This window comes from Scardinius erythrophthalmus (genome assembly GCF_964197995.2).
Source record: "Scardinius erythrophthalmus genome assembly, chromosome: 25".
Classification (NCBI taxonomy): domain Eukaryota; kingdom Metazoa; phylum Chordata; class Actinopteri; order Cypriniformes; family Leuciscidae; genus Scardinius; species Scardinius erythrophthalmus.
Genome location: NC_138245.1, coordinates 4,303,826 through 4,318,448, shown reverse-complemented (window position 1 = coordinate 4,318,448; position 14,623 = coordinate 4,303,826). Strand labels below are relative to the sequence as shown.

General features: G+C 36.2%; 1 protein-coding gene across 1 annotated transcript; it reads right to left on the bottom strand.

Annotated features, from left to right (window-relative positions):
* Nucleotides 1-629: 629 nt before the first annotated feature.
* ube2v1 (ubiquitin-conjugating enzyme E2 variant 1) lies at nucleotides 630-13,974 on the bottom strand. The gene is made up of 4 exons (XM_081358523.1): nucleotides 13,849-13,974; nucleotides 11,205-11,353; nucleotides 7,905-8,030; nucleotides 630-3,127 (listed from the first exon to the last, which is right to left on the bottom strand). The coding sequence occupies exons 1-4, from the start codon at nucleotides 13,868-13,870 to the stop codon at nucleotides 2,981-2,983; spliced, it is 444 nt and encodes a 147-aa protein (XP_081214649.1). The 5' UTR covers nucleotides 13,871-13,974; the 3' UTR covers nucleotides 630-2,980.
* Between the last annotated feature and the right edge of the window lie 649 nt (nucleotides 13,975-14,623).

Below are 14,623 nucleotides of genomic sequence, written 5' to 3'. Positions count from 1 at the left end.
ATTTTGGTAAGTTTTTATGTATCTTTCAACATAGGCCTGCCTACCTATTGTTCATTCGTGTTTATATACTATTAACTAGTAGTAGAGTATAAGATGATCGGTTCACCTGCCGCTTGAACTGAGGCTCTACAGCGATCTGTCACATACACAAGCGCCAGACCGGTATTTATTGTTTGAATTTCTCAATGCGTCAATGTTGGCTCACTGTTTTTTTGAACCGGTTCATTGAAACGAACTATCCGAAAGAATCGGTTCGCGGAAAAGAACTGGACTTCCCATCTCACCTCACTTCCTGTCCTATCCAGCCTAATAAAAGGCGAAAACGGCAAAAATATATAAATACACTTATGGTATATTGCTTATATGTTTCGAAGACACTCGTAATGAACTTTTAATGTACTTGTAACACAAATAAAGTACACTTTAATATCACTAATCAAGTCCCTACACAGGCATATACTTAAAGTATACTAATACTTGAAGTTGGTCCAATTTAGTACACTAAATACACTTAAAGTTATGGTTTACCACAATTTAATTAATTGTGCAAAATTAATTGTTTCAAAATATCACACTTCAAGTGAACTAATCATTAACACACTTGAAGTATACTGATAATTAGTCTGGCTGCAAGTATACTAAGCTTTATTTTCTTCACCAGGGTAAACACAGTTGTGCTGCAAGAAGCCTATACAGTTGATTATAATACATTATGAATTCTGGTATGTAGCCTATTGGTCCATTTTTTGGACTTATATTAAAATGAAAATATTGTGAAAGGATGGCCCAATCAGCCTGAAGTCATGTCTTATGTGTGCAACATAGCATTGAGTTTTCAAAGTCTTGATTTTGTGAATGTGGTAACTTTAGTGCATCCAGTGAGGGTCTGCTCTTTGAACACCTGTAAGTAAAATACAAAACCTGTGGTTACTTTTGTAATGTGCTGTGTTTAGTTTTGGTCACAAGTTTATATAGACGTCACCTGACAAAAAAATAAATGATACTTAGAATATCACTACCCTGAACAGGCTGTTTCACACACAACAAACAACAGAATTTACTCAAATTAACTAGTTCAAAAATATGCTTTAGGCCTATGCTCAATACTGAGTATGATCAACCACTGTATGTTTTTAATAGTTGTTCATGAGTTTGTCCTGACCAGTTAAACTGCTCACTGTTCTTCAGAAAGATCCTCCAGCTCCACTCTTTGGTTTTCCAGCATCGTCTGCATATTTCCAGCCCTTTCAAACAGTGGCTATAAATGGTTGAGATACAGTTTTCACACAATTCAGCGACTCAAAAAGACCATATGAGTCGGTGTGTGTAGATGTTTTGAACAGAATGATGTGTAAATTATTTTGTCCTCTGGAAAACATTTAACTTGTGTGTCTTCTGAAGGGCAGTGCTAAATTACATAAGACCTGTTCAAAGATCTTTCATTTTAATTTAATACTGAATGCTTTTAAACTTCAGTATCCCCTGGCACTTAAAGGGATAGTTCATCCAAAAATAAAAATTGTCATCATTTACTCACCCTCAAGTTATTCTAAACCTATATGAATTTTATCTTCTGCTGAACACAAATGATATTTGAAGAATTTTGGGAAGCAAACAGTTGCTGGTCCCCATTGACTTCCATTGTATTTTTCTTCCACACTATGTAAGTCAATGGGGACCAACATTCTTCTCGAAAACTCATACAGGTTTTAGAACAACACGAAGGTGAATAAATTATGACAATTTTCATTTTGGGTGAACTATTCCTTTAATGTAGCGTGTTGCTTTCACACAGTCATAGATAATCCAGGTAACGACACTTTTCAAGACTTTTGAACTGGTTTTGCGTGAATTCATTTTTTTTTTTTGGACTATAAACATTATGGAAATAGCATATTTAGAGCAGTACCAAATAATCAAAATGCATTTTTTAGGATCTTTTTTTAATTATTAAAATTGAGCAGATTCTGCAAGGGGTGTGTAAACTTATTAATCACAGCTGAAGGTGAAGCAACATGTAGCAACAGTGTGTGGGTTTCTGTTATAGACCGTTCAGTCATGACTGAATAGTAATCGTTGATTTTTTTTTCTTCTTTAAAACCCAGTGCGCAATTTATCTTAAATCACAACTTTTCTAATTTTTCTATAACATATTGAACACAAAATTTATTCATGGTGTCAACGCTCTCAACAGCTCAATGGAACGAATCATGTTAAAGTTGAAGTGTGTACTCTATGCAGCACCAAAATAATGAGTAAAAATAACCAGCCATCAACCTACAAACACCCTTTTCTCCGCATATGAAGCTAGGATAGAATTTATCGTCAAATACAAATTGCACACTTCATCTTTGATGTTGTTAGACATTTTCTACCATTGAGCTTCTGTTGTCATTTTGCACAAACTTTTAATAAACCCATGAAGTGACCTAAAGCTGAGAGGCTGAAGGAAGAAAGTAATGAGACACCGATCAAGATTCAACTTTAACCGGTCAGGCCAGAAACCTCTAATTAAACAGGCAAGACTTGCTGATTCTGATGCTATCATCACTAGAAAAAGAAGAAAAGAAAAAAGAAAGAAAAGAAACTCTTAATATTCCCACCACACAGCATGTTACATGATAGCACAAATTCATTTTCACTTGCAGAACTATTCTCAAATGAGGGCACACAGATTACACTCAATAAGATCATTTGTTATTTTTACAATTTGCATGTATAACAAATAAACATTTAAAAAAAAAAAAGATTAGAATGATGTACAGTATTCTGCTGTGCACACCACTACATCCATGGATTCTGTCCAATGGGAGCTCCCGAGGCGGGACTGCTCATTGGTTGCTGCAGCTCATGGGGAGTGGTCAGGGACTGGGAGGAATTCTCATGAGTCCAGAAAAAAAAAAAAAAAAAAAAAAAAGAGGAGGAATGCTCAGCCTTGCGTGTGTGAATGTGTTCTGATGAAGGTAGAGAAGAAGACGACTCAGTTGCTGTAGATCTGTCCTTCGGGAGGCTGCGGCAGCTTCATGTTTTCTTTGCACATCATGAGTCGTCGCAGCTCCTGCAGGACCACACGGATGCTGTAGGAGTTCTGCCACTTGGCCAGTGAGGACACAGCTCGCATATCAACCTAAGCCAACCAAAGACATTTACACAATGCATTAACCAGCACTAAAAAGAGAGAATTTGGGGGGGAAAATAAAGCAGAATTGGTTCAAAGAGCCCTGGAAATTTCTAGAAGTGGCAGAAGTCTCTCACATTAGTAATTAATGAGCACTAGGGCTTTGACTTTTGCCCAAAAATCATATTCGAAGTTCGTTTGTTTATTAATATTCGAATATATTCGAATATTTATTAATAATATTTTGACCATTAAAGGTCCCGTTCTTCGTGATCCCATGTTTCAGACTTTAGTTAGTGTGTAATGTTGTTGTTAGAGTATAAATCATATCTGTAAAATGATAAAGCTCAAAGTTCAATGCCAAGCGAGATATTTTATTTAACAGAAGTTGACTACATCGAACGGCCCATTTGGACTACATCCCTCTACTTCCTTCTTTAATGACGTCATTAAAACCGTTTTTTGACTAACCTCCGCCCACAGGAATGCTCCCTCAACTCTACCGAAATTCGTTTATGTACTTGCGCACTTCTTATAACTTACTGTGTTTACTCAGCTCTTACGGTGATTTTCTGAAGTAAAACTGACGCTTCATCTTTTGTGATGTACAATAAACTTTATTAAACTCATCAGTATGTTTGATCATCATTCAGACAGCAGACTTGTAGGCTATTAATAAATAATGGATACATACAAGCAGATTACAAATACGTTTTAATAACCGTAATTAAACTACTAAACTATACCTGTTTCATCTCTATACAGCACTCTGACTCTGTAGGCATTATTGTCCGACTCGAAATGAACACCGTTACTGAGAGTTTCTGATATTATCATCATTCCGTGAGATGTTATTGTCCTGAGAGACTGTGCGCGAGCTCATGAAGCTCCGCCCCCTGGGTCGTCCAGCAGCAGCTTATTTGCATTTAAAGGGCACACACTAAAACAGAGCATTTTTTTGAGCCCCAAAAATGTCAATTTAAACATGCTGTAAAAAATGATCTGTTGGGTATTTTGAGCTGAAACTTCACATACACACTCTGGGGACATCAGAGACTTATTTTACATCTTGTGAAAAGGGGCATAATACGGGACCTTTAAAATGCCTTCAGTAAGACCTATATTGGTATCAAACTTAAGTTGTATATGTTCTGTCCACCAGAGGGCAGTGTATCAGTCAATGTCAATAGGCAGGCAATGATGTTTTCAGAAGAAAAACACAGTCACGACTGCTTGTTTTTTTTTTTTTTTTTAAAAATGGACTTTGTCCTTACTCGTGATTTTTGGTAACCCAAAGTAGCGTCACACATTGCTTTTCAAATTGTCAGGAGTGTAGATTTCAAACTCCTCCTCAGGCGTGTTTGTTGTAGGCGTTGGCGCAGCCATTGTTTTGGTATACAAAATAGGCGCTAACCAGGACGCTAACGTCGCCTACCGGAGCCCAGATGACCAATAATAGCCTTGCTAATGAGCTCGCGGTTCACAACTTTACCAGCCGTGAAAAAGCCTCGGAATCTGAACTGAAAACAACGTTTACAAGCAAACACACTTACAAAAAATAATGCCCATAACAGGTTCGAATATTAAAGGATGCCTAATATTCGTTCGAATATCATTATTTTTTTAAATATTCGAATTATATTCGAATAACGAAGTTAGGAGTCAAAGCCCTAATGAGCACAGTAGTAATTAAGGGTGTAACAATATATCGTGTCACAATATATCACAATACAATGTATCGTGGATAGTGACGTATGTATTGTGGATGGTTCACCCAAAATAAAAATAGCTGTGTGAGGAAAAAAAATCAAGTTTACAGAGTTTTAGTGTCTTAAACTACTATAAATAATATTGAATATAATGTATAATAATGCAATGGGGGAATATTTGTGGGTCCTGATGATGCCAAATGTCTGATGTTACCAGTAAATGTGGCTTACATTATTTTAAATATATCTAGTCAGTGACAGTGCAAACATATTCGTCTAAAATAATCCTGTATTTTCAGCTTCAGAATCATGAATATTGTTATTCTGGTGTCTCTATTGTCCTGTGCTTTGGGTTTCCAGCACTAAGTCCAAGCCTGTTCATTTACACCCAATGTAATACCAAATTTAGCATTCTTTGTTTAACATTTTATCATATGTCTTGGAGTAACACAATAATATCGTATCGTGAGTTCAGTATCGTGATATGTATCGAATCGTGACATGAGGGTATCGTTACACCCCTAGTAGTAATCAAAAGCTAATATTAGTTATCCTCTATAGTTGCTGATGTTTTGCATAGTATCTATAGAGGGTATGCACATGACATCACAGTAGGCGGGGTCACAGTGTTTACGCCCACTGAGTGGCAGCACTGGTGTTCAGTGTAAACGCAGCGAAAAACACACAAAACAATGGGATAGAGCTGTGCGATCGACTGTACTTATAGATTCAACAAGTAAATCTGAGCTATCTTTTTACAGACTGCCGAAAGCTACAGAACAGAGATGCAAATGGATTGGTGTCATATTAGTGTTGTCACGATATACTGGAATTTCTAACTTTCGATACCCAAAAAAACTCTGATTAACATGGAAAAGATACCTTTAATCGCGTCGCGGTTCAAGACGCCTTTCCGCTGCACACGACATTCGCATTCGATTGTCGCATGTGTGCATCGTGACATTATTTTTGAGTGTATTTGAGCATAAATAATCTGCGAAAAAGAGCTACTTTTGGCATTTGTATGTCAGAGGCGGCTTTATTATGTGTGCGCGCTTCGGATGGGAGAGGGAAATCTGTGGAAATTTGTAGAATTATGTGCAATCCCTCGCCGAAATTCAGACCCGGTGTGGTGAACAAATGAGTCCTACTGAAGAGATAAGTCCGAGCTTAGGACCCAAGCAATCCGATAGGTTCAAAGAACGTTTTATGGGTAATCGCTTTAGTGCCTGGTTACAAATCATACAAAATCACTTTATTATAGAAGACGTTTGTACTACGTTATAACGAGTCAATGTATTTTAACTTATGTTTCATATACTAGTATTTAACCGAAGCTATAGATTGTGAAATTAAACATTTCTTGTTGTTAGTGGTTTTTTTTTAATAAAAGAACATATTTGAGCTTCAAACAACTACATTCTCGACTGAGAAACTCTTTCGTGACAATAACAGTAGTATTTTTAAATTTCACGGTCTTTCTCCTCTGCTATTGACGCAACTTGAGATTTTAAATATTAGCTATAGAATATATACAATTTACATATACAATATACAAATTAATTTAATCTTACCTTGCATATAGCAGCGGGATTTAACATTCTACATAAAGCTCCCACATAATAACACAAACAGCTCACGTTAGCTACAAGTTGTCGCGAGAACAGATCTAGATCAGGCATACTACTGGCATACTAATGGGGTCCTAAGCTCGGACTCATCTCTTCAATAGGACTCATTTGTTCACCACACCGGTCACACCAACACTATTTAACCGGAGTGAATGAGAGGAGACATGTGCGCGTCAACCATAGACGGTAAAAAAAAAAAAAGGACATAGTGTCCATGACGTCACCCGTAGGTTTCTGTAGAGTGTTTTTGAAGCCCAAAGAGGGCGGAGCCGGCCCTCGCCATCTTGGCCGAGGCGGATTAGCTGAGGTGGCGTGACACTAACAGACAGCAGAAAAACGGCTAGTAGTGACTTCAGTGGCAGTCCATCTGTCACTCAAGTGGCCATGCCCTTAATTATGCAGAACTTTAAGGCTTAATATAATTTAAATGGATGAGTTATAAAAAAATTCACCCCCCTCACAGTTGTCATGAAGGGCAAAATTAGCTATATAAACCAAAACCACTTATTGCACCAGGCTGTAAACACATTTTTTTCTTCTGTAAAGTTGGCCATTTTAACATGGGGGTCTATGGGATTGACTCTCTTTTGCAGCCTGTCTCTAGTGGCCAGACGATGAACTGCAGTTTAAGCCACTTCTGTGTTGGTTTCAAGAGAAATAGGAAGGTTGCTGGTTGGTGTCAACCCGCTGTCGGAGAGGAGAGCAAGAAAGCGCAGCTGGTATCTGTGTATCGATACTGCAGAGAGGAGTATTGGAATCGCTTCTGTATTTTTTGACAACACTAGTTCATATTGTAATGAAATATTTACCATCTTATATTCTAAGTAACTGTAATTTAACATGCATAAATTACATCTAATATAAAGCAACATGCAATTTATAAAGTCTAATGTCCTATAACCACAGGCTCTACTCTTCACCACAATGGTAATAGCCCAGAATGGCAACATAATCACTTTCAACCCAAGCTATAACAGAAATGCCAACAGAACTCATACTATATTAATTTTGACCAAAAACACACAACAAACACTTAATTCCATCATATCAAAGCATGCTGGGAAAATCAGATTTCCCTCTTTTTGTATGTAATTTTTTAATTGTCTAACTTCCTCAATTTCTTCAATGCTGTTTTTAAAGATATAAAATATTGATATGGAATGAGTAATAATTGTAGTTTTTGAAATAGAATTTGTAAGTCAAATGCTAAATAATTTTTGTGAAATAAACTGACAATGTCAGTTTTAGACTAAATGAACTATTGGATTTTTAGGCATTTATTTTGGTTTGTCCAACTCAAAAAAAAAAAAATTTTTTTTTAGCAATTCAGAATAGCAGAATATGATAAACAAAGGAATAATGAAAAGCATTCATTATGAAGGTCCCACTGAGATAAGAATAGCAGATGAGGAAGAACTGAAGTATTCAGTACTCGGTTTTACTTACCACACCATTTGAGTTATGCACTCCATTCAAGTTGATCTTCGTCACAAAGCGAACAAAAGGGGGTGTTTCTGGATATCTTGGTCCACATTCTACTCTGAGGCTGTACATCCTGTTCTCATAGATAGTCTGCATGAATAAACAAATATAATTATTATAACAGGAGTTCTGCAGGTTTTATAAAGGTACATTTGAAATTAAAGTAAAGAAAATTGAAGAGAACAATATATGTTCTCTAAATATAGGTAGAAACACAATGAGACTAAAAATACAACTTTCAACAGATATCCATTACTTTTTAAATTAATTTTACAAAAAGGTAGCTTGAATCGCTCTGCTCCCAATCTTTTACCGTACCTTCTGAACACACTGCTGATCATCAGTAGTTTTGTCTTGTTTTCCAGTGCAATTGTGTAGAAATCCTTAAATCAATTTACTTGAGATGCAAAATGATAAAAATATGAAGTCTTGTGAAATTGATTAAAATGAAGTGAGTTTATGATTAAAGCAAGAACAGATATCTGCCAGTGGGCTCAGCTTAATTCAAAGGGAACTCATTGGCAGATATTTGTACATGTTTTAAGTATAAACTCAGTTAATTTTGTTACATTTTTCAAGACTTTTCAAAATTTTACATATTTGCATGGAAAGCAGGTCAAAAATACTGATGAATATATTTATTTTTTTCCGATTCATGCAACATTTAATGCCATGATTATGCATTTGAGATTTTCTGATTAGATTTATGACTTTAAGACCAGAAGAAATTCTAAAATGATACCACAATGATGACTGACTTTCATCAGCCTAGCGAACACAAAGAAACAAAAAACAAAGAAATAAACGTTGATCAACGAGGATGCCAGGTTTGGCCCTGTAATGGAGCAGGATTGGACACCCCTGAATTAGGTCTAATTTTATTTCCACCAAGGTCATGATACCCCAAAAAGACTAAAACACAAGCTCTAGTGCACTTCATGAACACTAGATAGAAGTCAAGCATATTTGGGCCTTCTTCAATTGATGAGTGTGTTGGATGCTACTGCTCTGCACTGTAAAACATTTAATGATTCTAGTCCCACTACAATTCTATGAATGATTTAATTATTTATATTATTAGTTAAATACAATACCAGTATTTTAGTAATGTCTTAAAAAGTATATCACATTTATTACAACAAAATGGGATCCTAAGTAATTACTTTGTTATGTGTATGCTTGGGGTTTTTGAGACAACCAAAGTCAGGGTTCTTGGTTTATTTTGAGTTGTATTTGATAGCTTCTGCTAAATGATTAAATGTAAATGTATATGATCAAACAGAAAAAACATTGATAATAATGCACTTGCACACCCGGTCTGTAAAATATAAACTACTGCTACCAATATGAAGATAAGACTGGCCAAACGTGACATCAGACATAAGCTACATTCACAATTTCGATTTGATTGCCATAAAATTGGCAGAAAGCCTTCTGTGTGAACGCAAACCAGAGCTGGAACGCTAGAAAACTTTACAGCCGAGAAACATTTCCAAGATTAATCCGGAAATGCGTCTGGGTGAACAAGAGCCAGAGGAAATGCTAGGAAGTGTGTGTTGTAGCGATGACACCATAGTTAGTTGCCAAACTTGCCATAATAATAATAATAATAATAATAATAATGGTGGCACTTTATCCTTTTCCCCCTGTATGTACTTATTACAGTAATTAACTGTGTAATAACAAGGTACTAATCCAGAACCAACCCCTAAACTTAACCTTGACCCATGTAACCCATATAAGGTAAATTTATTATTATCCAGTACTTTCTTAGGAAAGTGCACGGTAAGTGCACATACTGTAAAATAAAGTGTAACCAACCATAATAATAATAATAATTTATTTTATAGCACTTTTCCAAAACCCAAGGTCGCTTTACAAAGTTAATTTTCACGGACCAAGAGCTGAAGAATAATACAGAGAATAAATGTATTTTTAAAAGGTTTTTAGGACCAGGCCCCATAGTGACTAAACTACATTTGGGCCATTAACAATCCAGCACTAGATCTTAGGGAGCGAACAGGGGAGATAAGGTTAATGTCATTCACATAGACATGAAGGACCAGGTTATGAAGTGCTTTGTAAGAGAGGTTAGTATCTTGAAGTCGATACATGAGGAAACCAGTTGCCAGTGAAGGTGATCTAGAATCTAAGTGATATGCTCATTCTTTCTCTTGAGCCGTGCGAGTGATCAAACGGGATGCAGAGTTTTGAAAATATTGTATTCGACTACAGTATTTTCAAAACTCTGCGTCCCGTTTGATCACTCGCACGGCTCAAGAGAAAGAATGAGCACATCACTTCGATTCTACATCACCTTCACTGGCAACTGGTTTCCTCAAGAGATATTACGTAGATTAAGTATCAGTACGAGAGTAGTTTTATTTAAAGCCATGTCAGCATCTGTGGCCCTTAAGTAGATTAAAAAAGCTGATGTTGAAAAAAAAGTGGCTGTTGAAATTTGAAATGATTTAAACAAACAAACTTAACAATTACACATGCATAAACCATATTTCACATGAAATGATGTTACCCAATCATAGGAATGGGCGTTTACATTGAAGTCTTAAAAGGACAAAGGAGACACACCCCATTTAAACGAAGTGTTCAAACCAGACGGTCAACAAAACAGGCAAGAAAATGGCCATTTATTTCTAAATTGTGACTGCTTTTGATGCAAAAATCTTAAAATTATAAGTGGACTTCAGAGAACATTTTAAAAAGTGTAATTCATGACCCCTTCTAATATTAAATTCTTGTGATAGTGAATTCATACAGCAATTCAATACACATTTTGCAATCATGCTACTATTCGAGAAAAACAGCAATCTTGCATTTTGCATCATGAATTTTGGGCCATTCTCACAAGCTAGATCCCGCAAGTGAAAGTGTTGGCTCTGAATGCACACTCGCAGTCGTCTACTCTGAAGGCGTGCTTGGTTTTTAGAAAATAAGTGACATACTTGATAATGTCAGCTGGCACATTGTTAAAACAACAATTACGATATTATCAGATGATACATATCGCACACCCCTACATCAAAGTGTGGTGATGTGCCTTTTTTCCCTCAGTAATATTGTTATTGGCATATTCGGTTCTTTTCAGAGTCATGCACATTGCATTTTCTAATAGAATAAACAGAGACCTCTTGTTTTTGAGTAGGAAGATGTGAAATGATAAAAATATGATAGCCTTATTCATGCACAAGAATATGCATCTAAACATTTGAATTAAATGGAGCCCAGGAAGCTGGTAGAACTGACCCTCGGGGGTCCGATGATCATTCCTCTCCAGCGGGTGAGGGTCATGTCCTCGTCGTCCTCCAGACCCCAGCTCACTGTGCCATCTCCAACACCCTTCTGACCCTCCTCGAGCTCCTCCAGCAGCCGAAAGTTACGGGGGACTTTCACGCCTGTGAAAACACACACAATCACATGAACATCTGCTGCTGGAATAATGTTCAAAACAGATACGGCTTCTTCTCGCTGATATAGAAACTCTATGGGTCAGAATATTTTACATACGGCTGTAATTTCTAATCTTTTTGAAGAGTTTTATATCAAATAGGCCTGGTTTCACAGACAGGGCTAAGATTACACCAGGATTAGGCTAGACTCGCTTTTATAAACATGGGTTAGAAAAAAAACATTACTGGTGTGAATCTTGAGACAAAACAATGACACTGATATATTTAAAGATATATCAATGCAAGATGCTTTCGGTTAAAACAGCTCAAACATGCATTTTAGTCTGGGACTGGATAAAGTCTTGTCTGTGAAACCAGGCAATAGTTTTCTAAGTCAGCCAAAGCAAAAGATAATTCCCAATTATACGGTCTTTTCTCTGTCAATTGTTCGGAGAGTCATAAAACCATAAGGCACATGGCAAAAGGTAAAGCACAGTTGTGTTTACCCTTAAAGTCAGTGAGCTTGATTTCCTGAAGGTGAGCTTAAAGAATGGCCTGATTTTGACTAACAAACACTGGATTAAGAACAAAGACTCAGTTGAGCATGATACTGATAATGAAACCAGGAAGCGCAGTCCCAAGCACTTTTATGTTATGATATTTGTGCTTAAATTGGATTGCAAACCAGTAATGTTAGTATATCTACTAGAGAGGATTGGTGATGACTAGGTGGTAGTTAGATGCTCAGATTTGATCAACGGTGGTACTTAGACTGAAACGTATGCTGTTAAAAACACGAGACGCAGGTCAGTGGAAAAAAAGGTCAAGAGATGTGTTTTTTTTAAAAGTTGAACAACTTTTAACTTGTGCGCCACGTTTTTTTATTGAATGCCGTTTTTATTGAGTGCAACCGTTAAAGATGTCCGTCTGGCATGAGTTTACATTGAAAAACAATGGAAAAGTAGAGCAGTGGTGTTCGGTGTTCCGATTTATTTTTCCCATAGGGAATTTCAAAAAAGTGCTTGTGAAAAAGCACCGCAACTTTGATTTGAAGACAAAATGTATTTGAAAATCAGAAAAAAACAGAACAATACTGTGTACTTTACGTGGCTTTAGTGAGAGAAACAGCCACAGTCTCATGAAGCACTGCAAATGACAATCAAATAGAAAATGATAGAGAACTATAGAACTATTGATGTAGATATGTTGATCGTGTATTTAGGAAACAATGTTTTACATTGATTGCAATATGTATATGTATATATACACAAACATTTAAATAGTTTGACAGCATAAGTAGACTATTACATAATTCGCAGTGCTTTATGCGGGTGGGAGGCGCTAAAAAAGGTGCAAGTTTTAAGTGTAATTTGCTTGACGTAGTTCTCTAATTGGTGGAGATTGTGTTTGCAGAATCATTGCAATTTTATCATTGATTAACAACCTGGGGGCTTAGTCTGTCTTTATTGGTTTATCTTTATGTAATTCCCTTATGGAGAAAGTGAATGGCAGTTGAACACATAAACAAATAATATTATAAGCTCCCAATAAAAAACAAAACAGAGTAAAATAACAAGCATATTGTGCATATGCTGTGTCAAAAAAATGTCTCATATGTATGTTTCTGTCTGTCTATCTGTATATATATATATATATATATATATATATATATATATATATATATATATATATATATATAATGTCAGTTGTGTGCTACAAACCACTGAGCTAAGGGCTGTGACGAATGAGAAAATTATAATTATAGAGAAAACCAGAGGTCTGCAAAGCAACTGACATTTGAATGGACATTAAACAAATTAGATAGGCGGATAATTAATGTTAGATATTGTGCTTAAATTGAAGAGGTAACGAAGTGATAGGTTTCCAATGTTGGGTTCCCTGTCTGTAAAGAAAGATCACAGAAGTCAATGGCTGTGCCTCAAATTAACGATCTGCCTACCTACACCACCGCACTTTGGTAAACATATTCTTAAACCTAACGAACTGCCAACCTAGAAAGCACTTATAAAACATCACTGGAGTTCAGTAACGTACTCGGAAGGCGTCTATGATACACAGAACTGCAGTCTAGCTAGGCGGCTCAGCAGGTTTTGTGACACAGCCTGTGTATTGTGTTGTTTCCCTATCATGACGCTGCAGTTGAATAAGCTACATGGCTAACCAACAGAAAAGGCAGATTACATTAAAAACCTGTTGTACTTTCACCCCTATACATTAATAACCATGTATCTGAATCTTAAGCTACTTAAAACTGGCTAAAACATAAACTCCATCGACATTAAACGCGACAAATGCTACGGATTTGACAGGCTAATGCTGTGCAAACACACCCACATGAATGCTGAGACCCTAAACACAGCAACACGAGTGAATACTTCAATGAAAGTATACTTTTTACGCGTTTTACCTGATCATAACACTCGCTGTGCATACTAAAGAAAGAAATAATCTAATACAACAGCAGTTTTTCATAAATTTACCTGATCCGGCGGCGGCCGCCATCTTGTTGCTCAGCAGCGGGGACGCGCGCCAACAGTGAACAATCGCCTCATGAATTATGCATGTGAATAATCACTGAACCTGGATATTGAAGTTCTCTCTGGTGCGTTTATTGCTCATCATATGCTCCTGAATCTAGTATTTCTTAAATAATTGCTGATGTGAAATGTATATTTTTATTGTAGGTTTTGTTTGTAATGTATACAGTGAATCAGCAGAGTTTGTTTACATAATAGACTGTAAAAAAAAAAAGGTTTACATCATCTGAGCTTATAAGTAGCCAAGTAGGCCTAACAACGTAGTTTAAGGTCTCGTCAAATCTTTTTTGCTATTTCTAGATCTTTGTTCAACATCAGATCCAAAACTAAGGTTCAAAGGAGAGATGAACTTCAACCCCAGGAAATAATCATATTAAATTATTAGATAATAGTATTATGTGTAAACATAAATTTACAAAAAAGAAAAGAAAAAATATTGTTTAAAATAGCCAGGGAATCAGAAATCCATTGCACCGTTCCGATGTAAAATATTAAGAACTTTGAACAAGTGATTTAATTTAGTTTCTTTTGCTCAAAACTGCTAATCCAAGGGTCTTCAACCGGGGGTCCTCAGCGGTACTAAATAATTTTTTGTTAAAAAATGTAAAATAAAACATGGGTATAAAACATCACAAAGTCAAATTTAAGCACCATGAAACGAAAGCAAGAGCACCCTCAGTTGATACTGTAATAATATAATATTGGCGAAACAGATTTG

What these genes read in the sequence shown, in the direction of transcription:
- ube2v1 (XM_081358523.1), bottom strand. Translation starts at nt 13,870, where the DNA reads ATGGCGGCCGCCGCCGGATCAG. An exon ending in TGATCATCGGACCCCCGAGG is followed by an intron (nt 8,031 to 11,204) that starts GTCAGTTCTACC and finishes TTATTCATGCAG; the next exon opens with ACTATCTATGAGAACAGGAT. An exon ending in TGCATAACTCAAATGGTGTG is followed by an intron (nt 3,128 to 7,904) that starts GTAAGTAAAACC and finishes TGGTTGGCTTAG; the next exon opens with GTTGATATGCGAGCTGTGTC.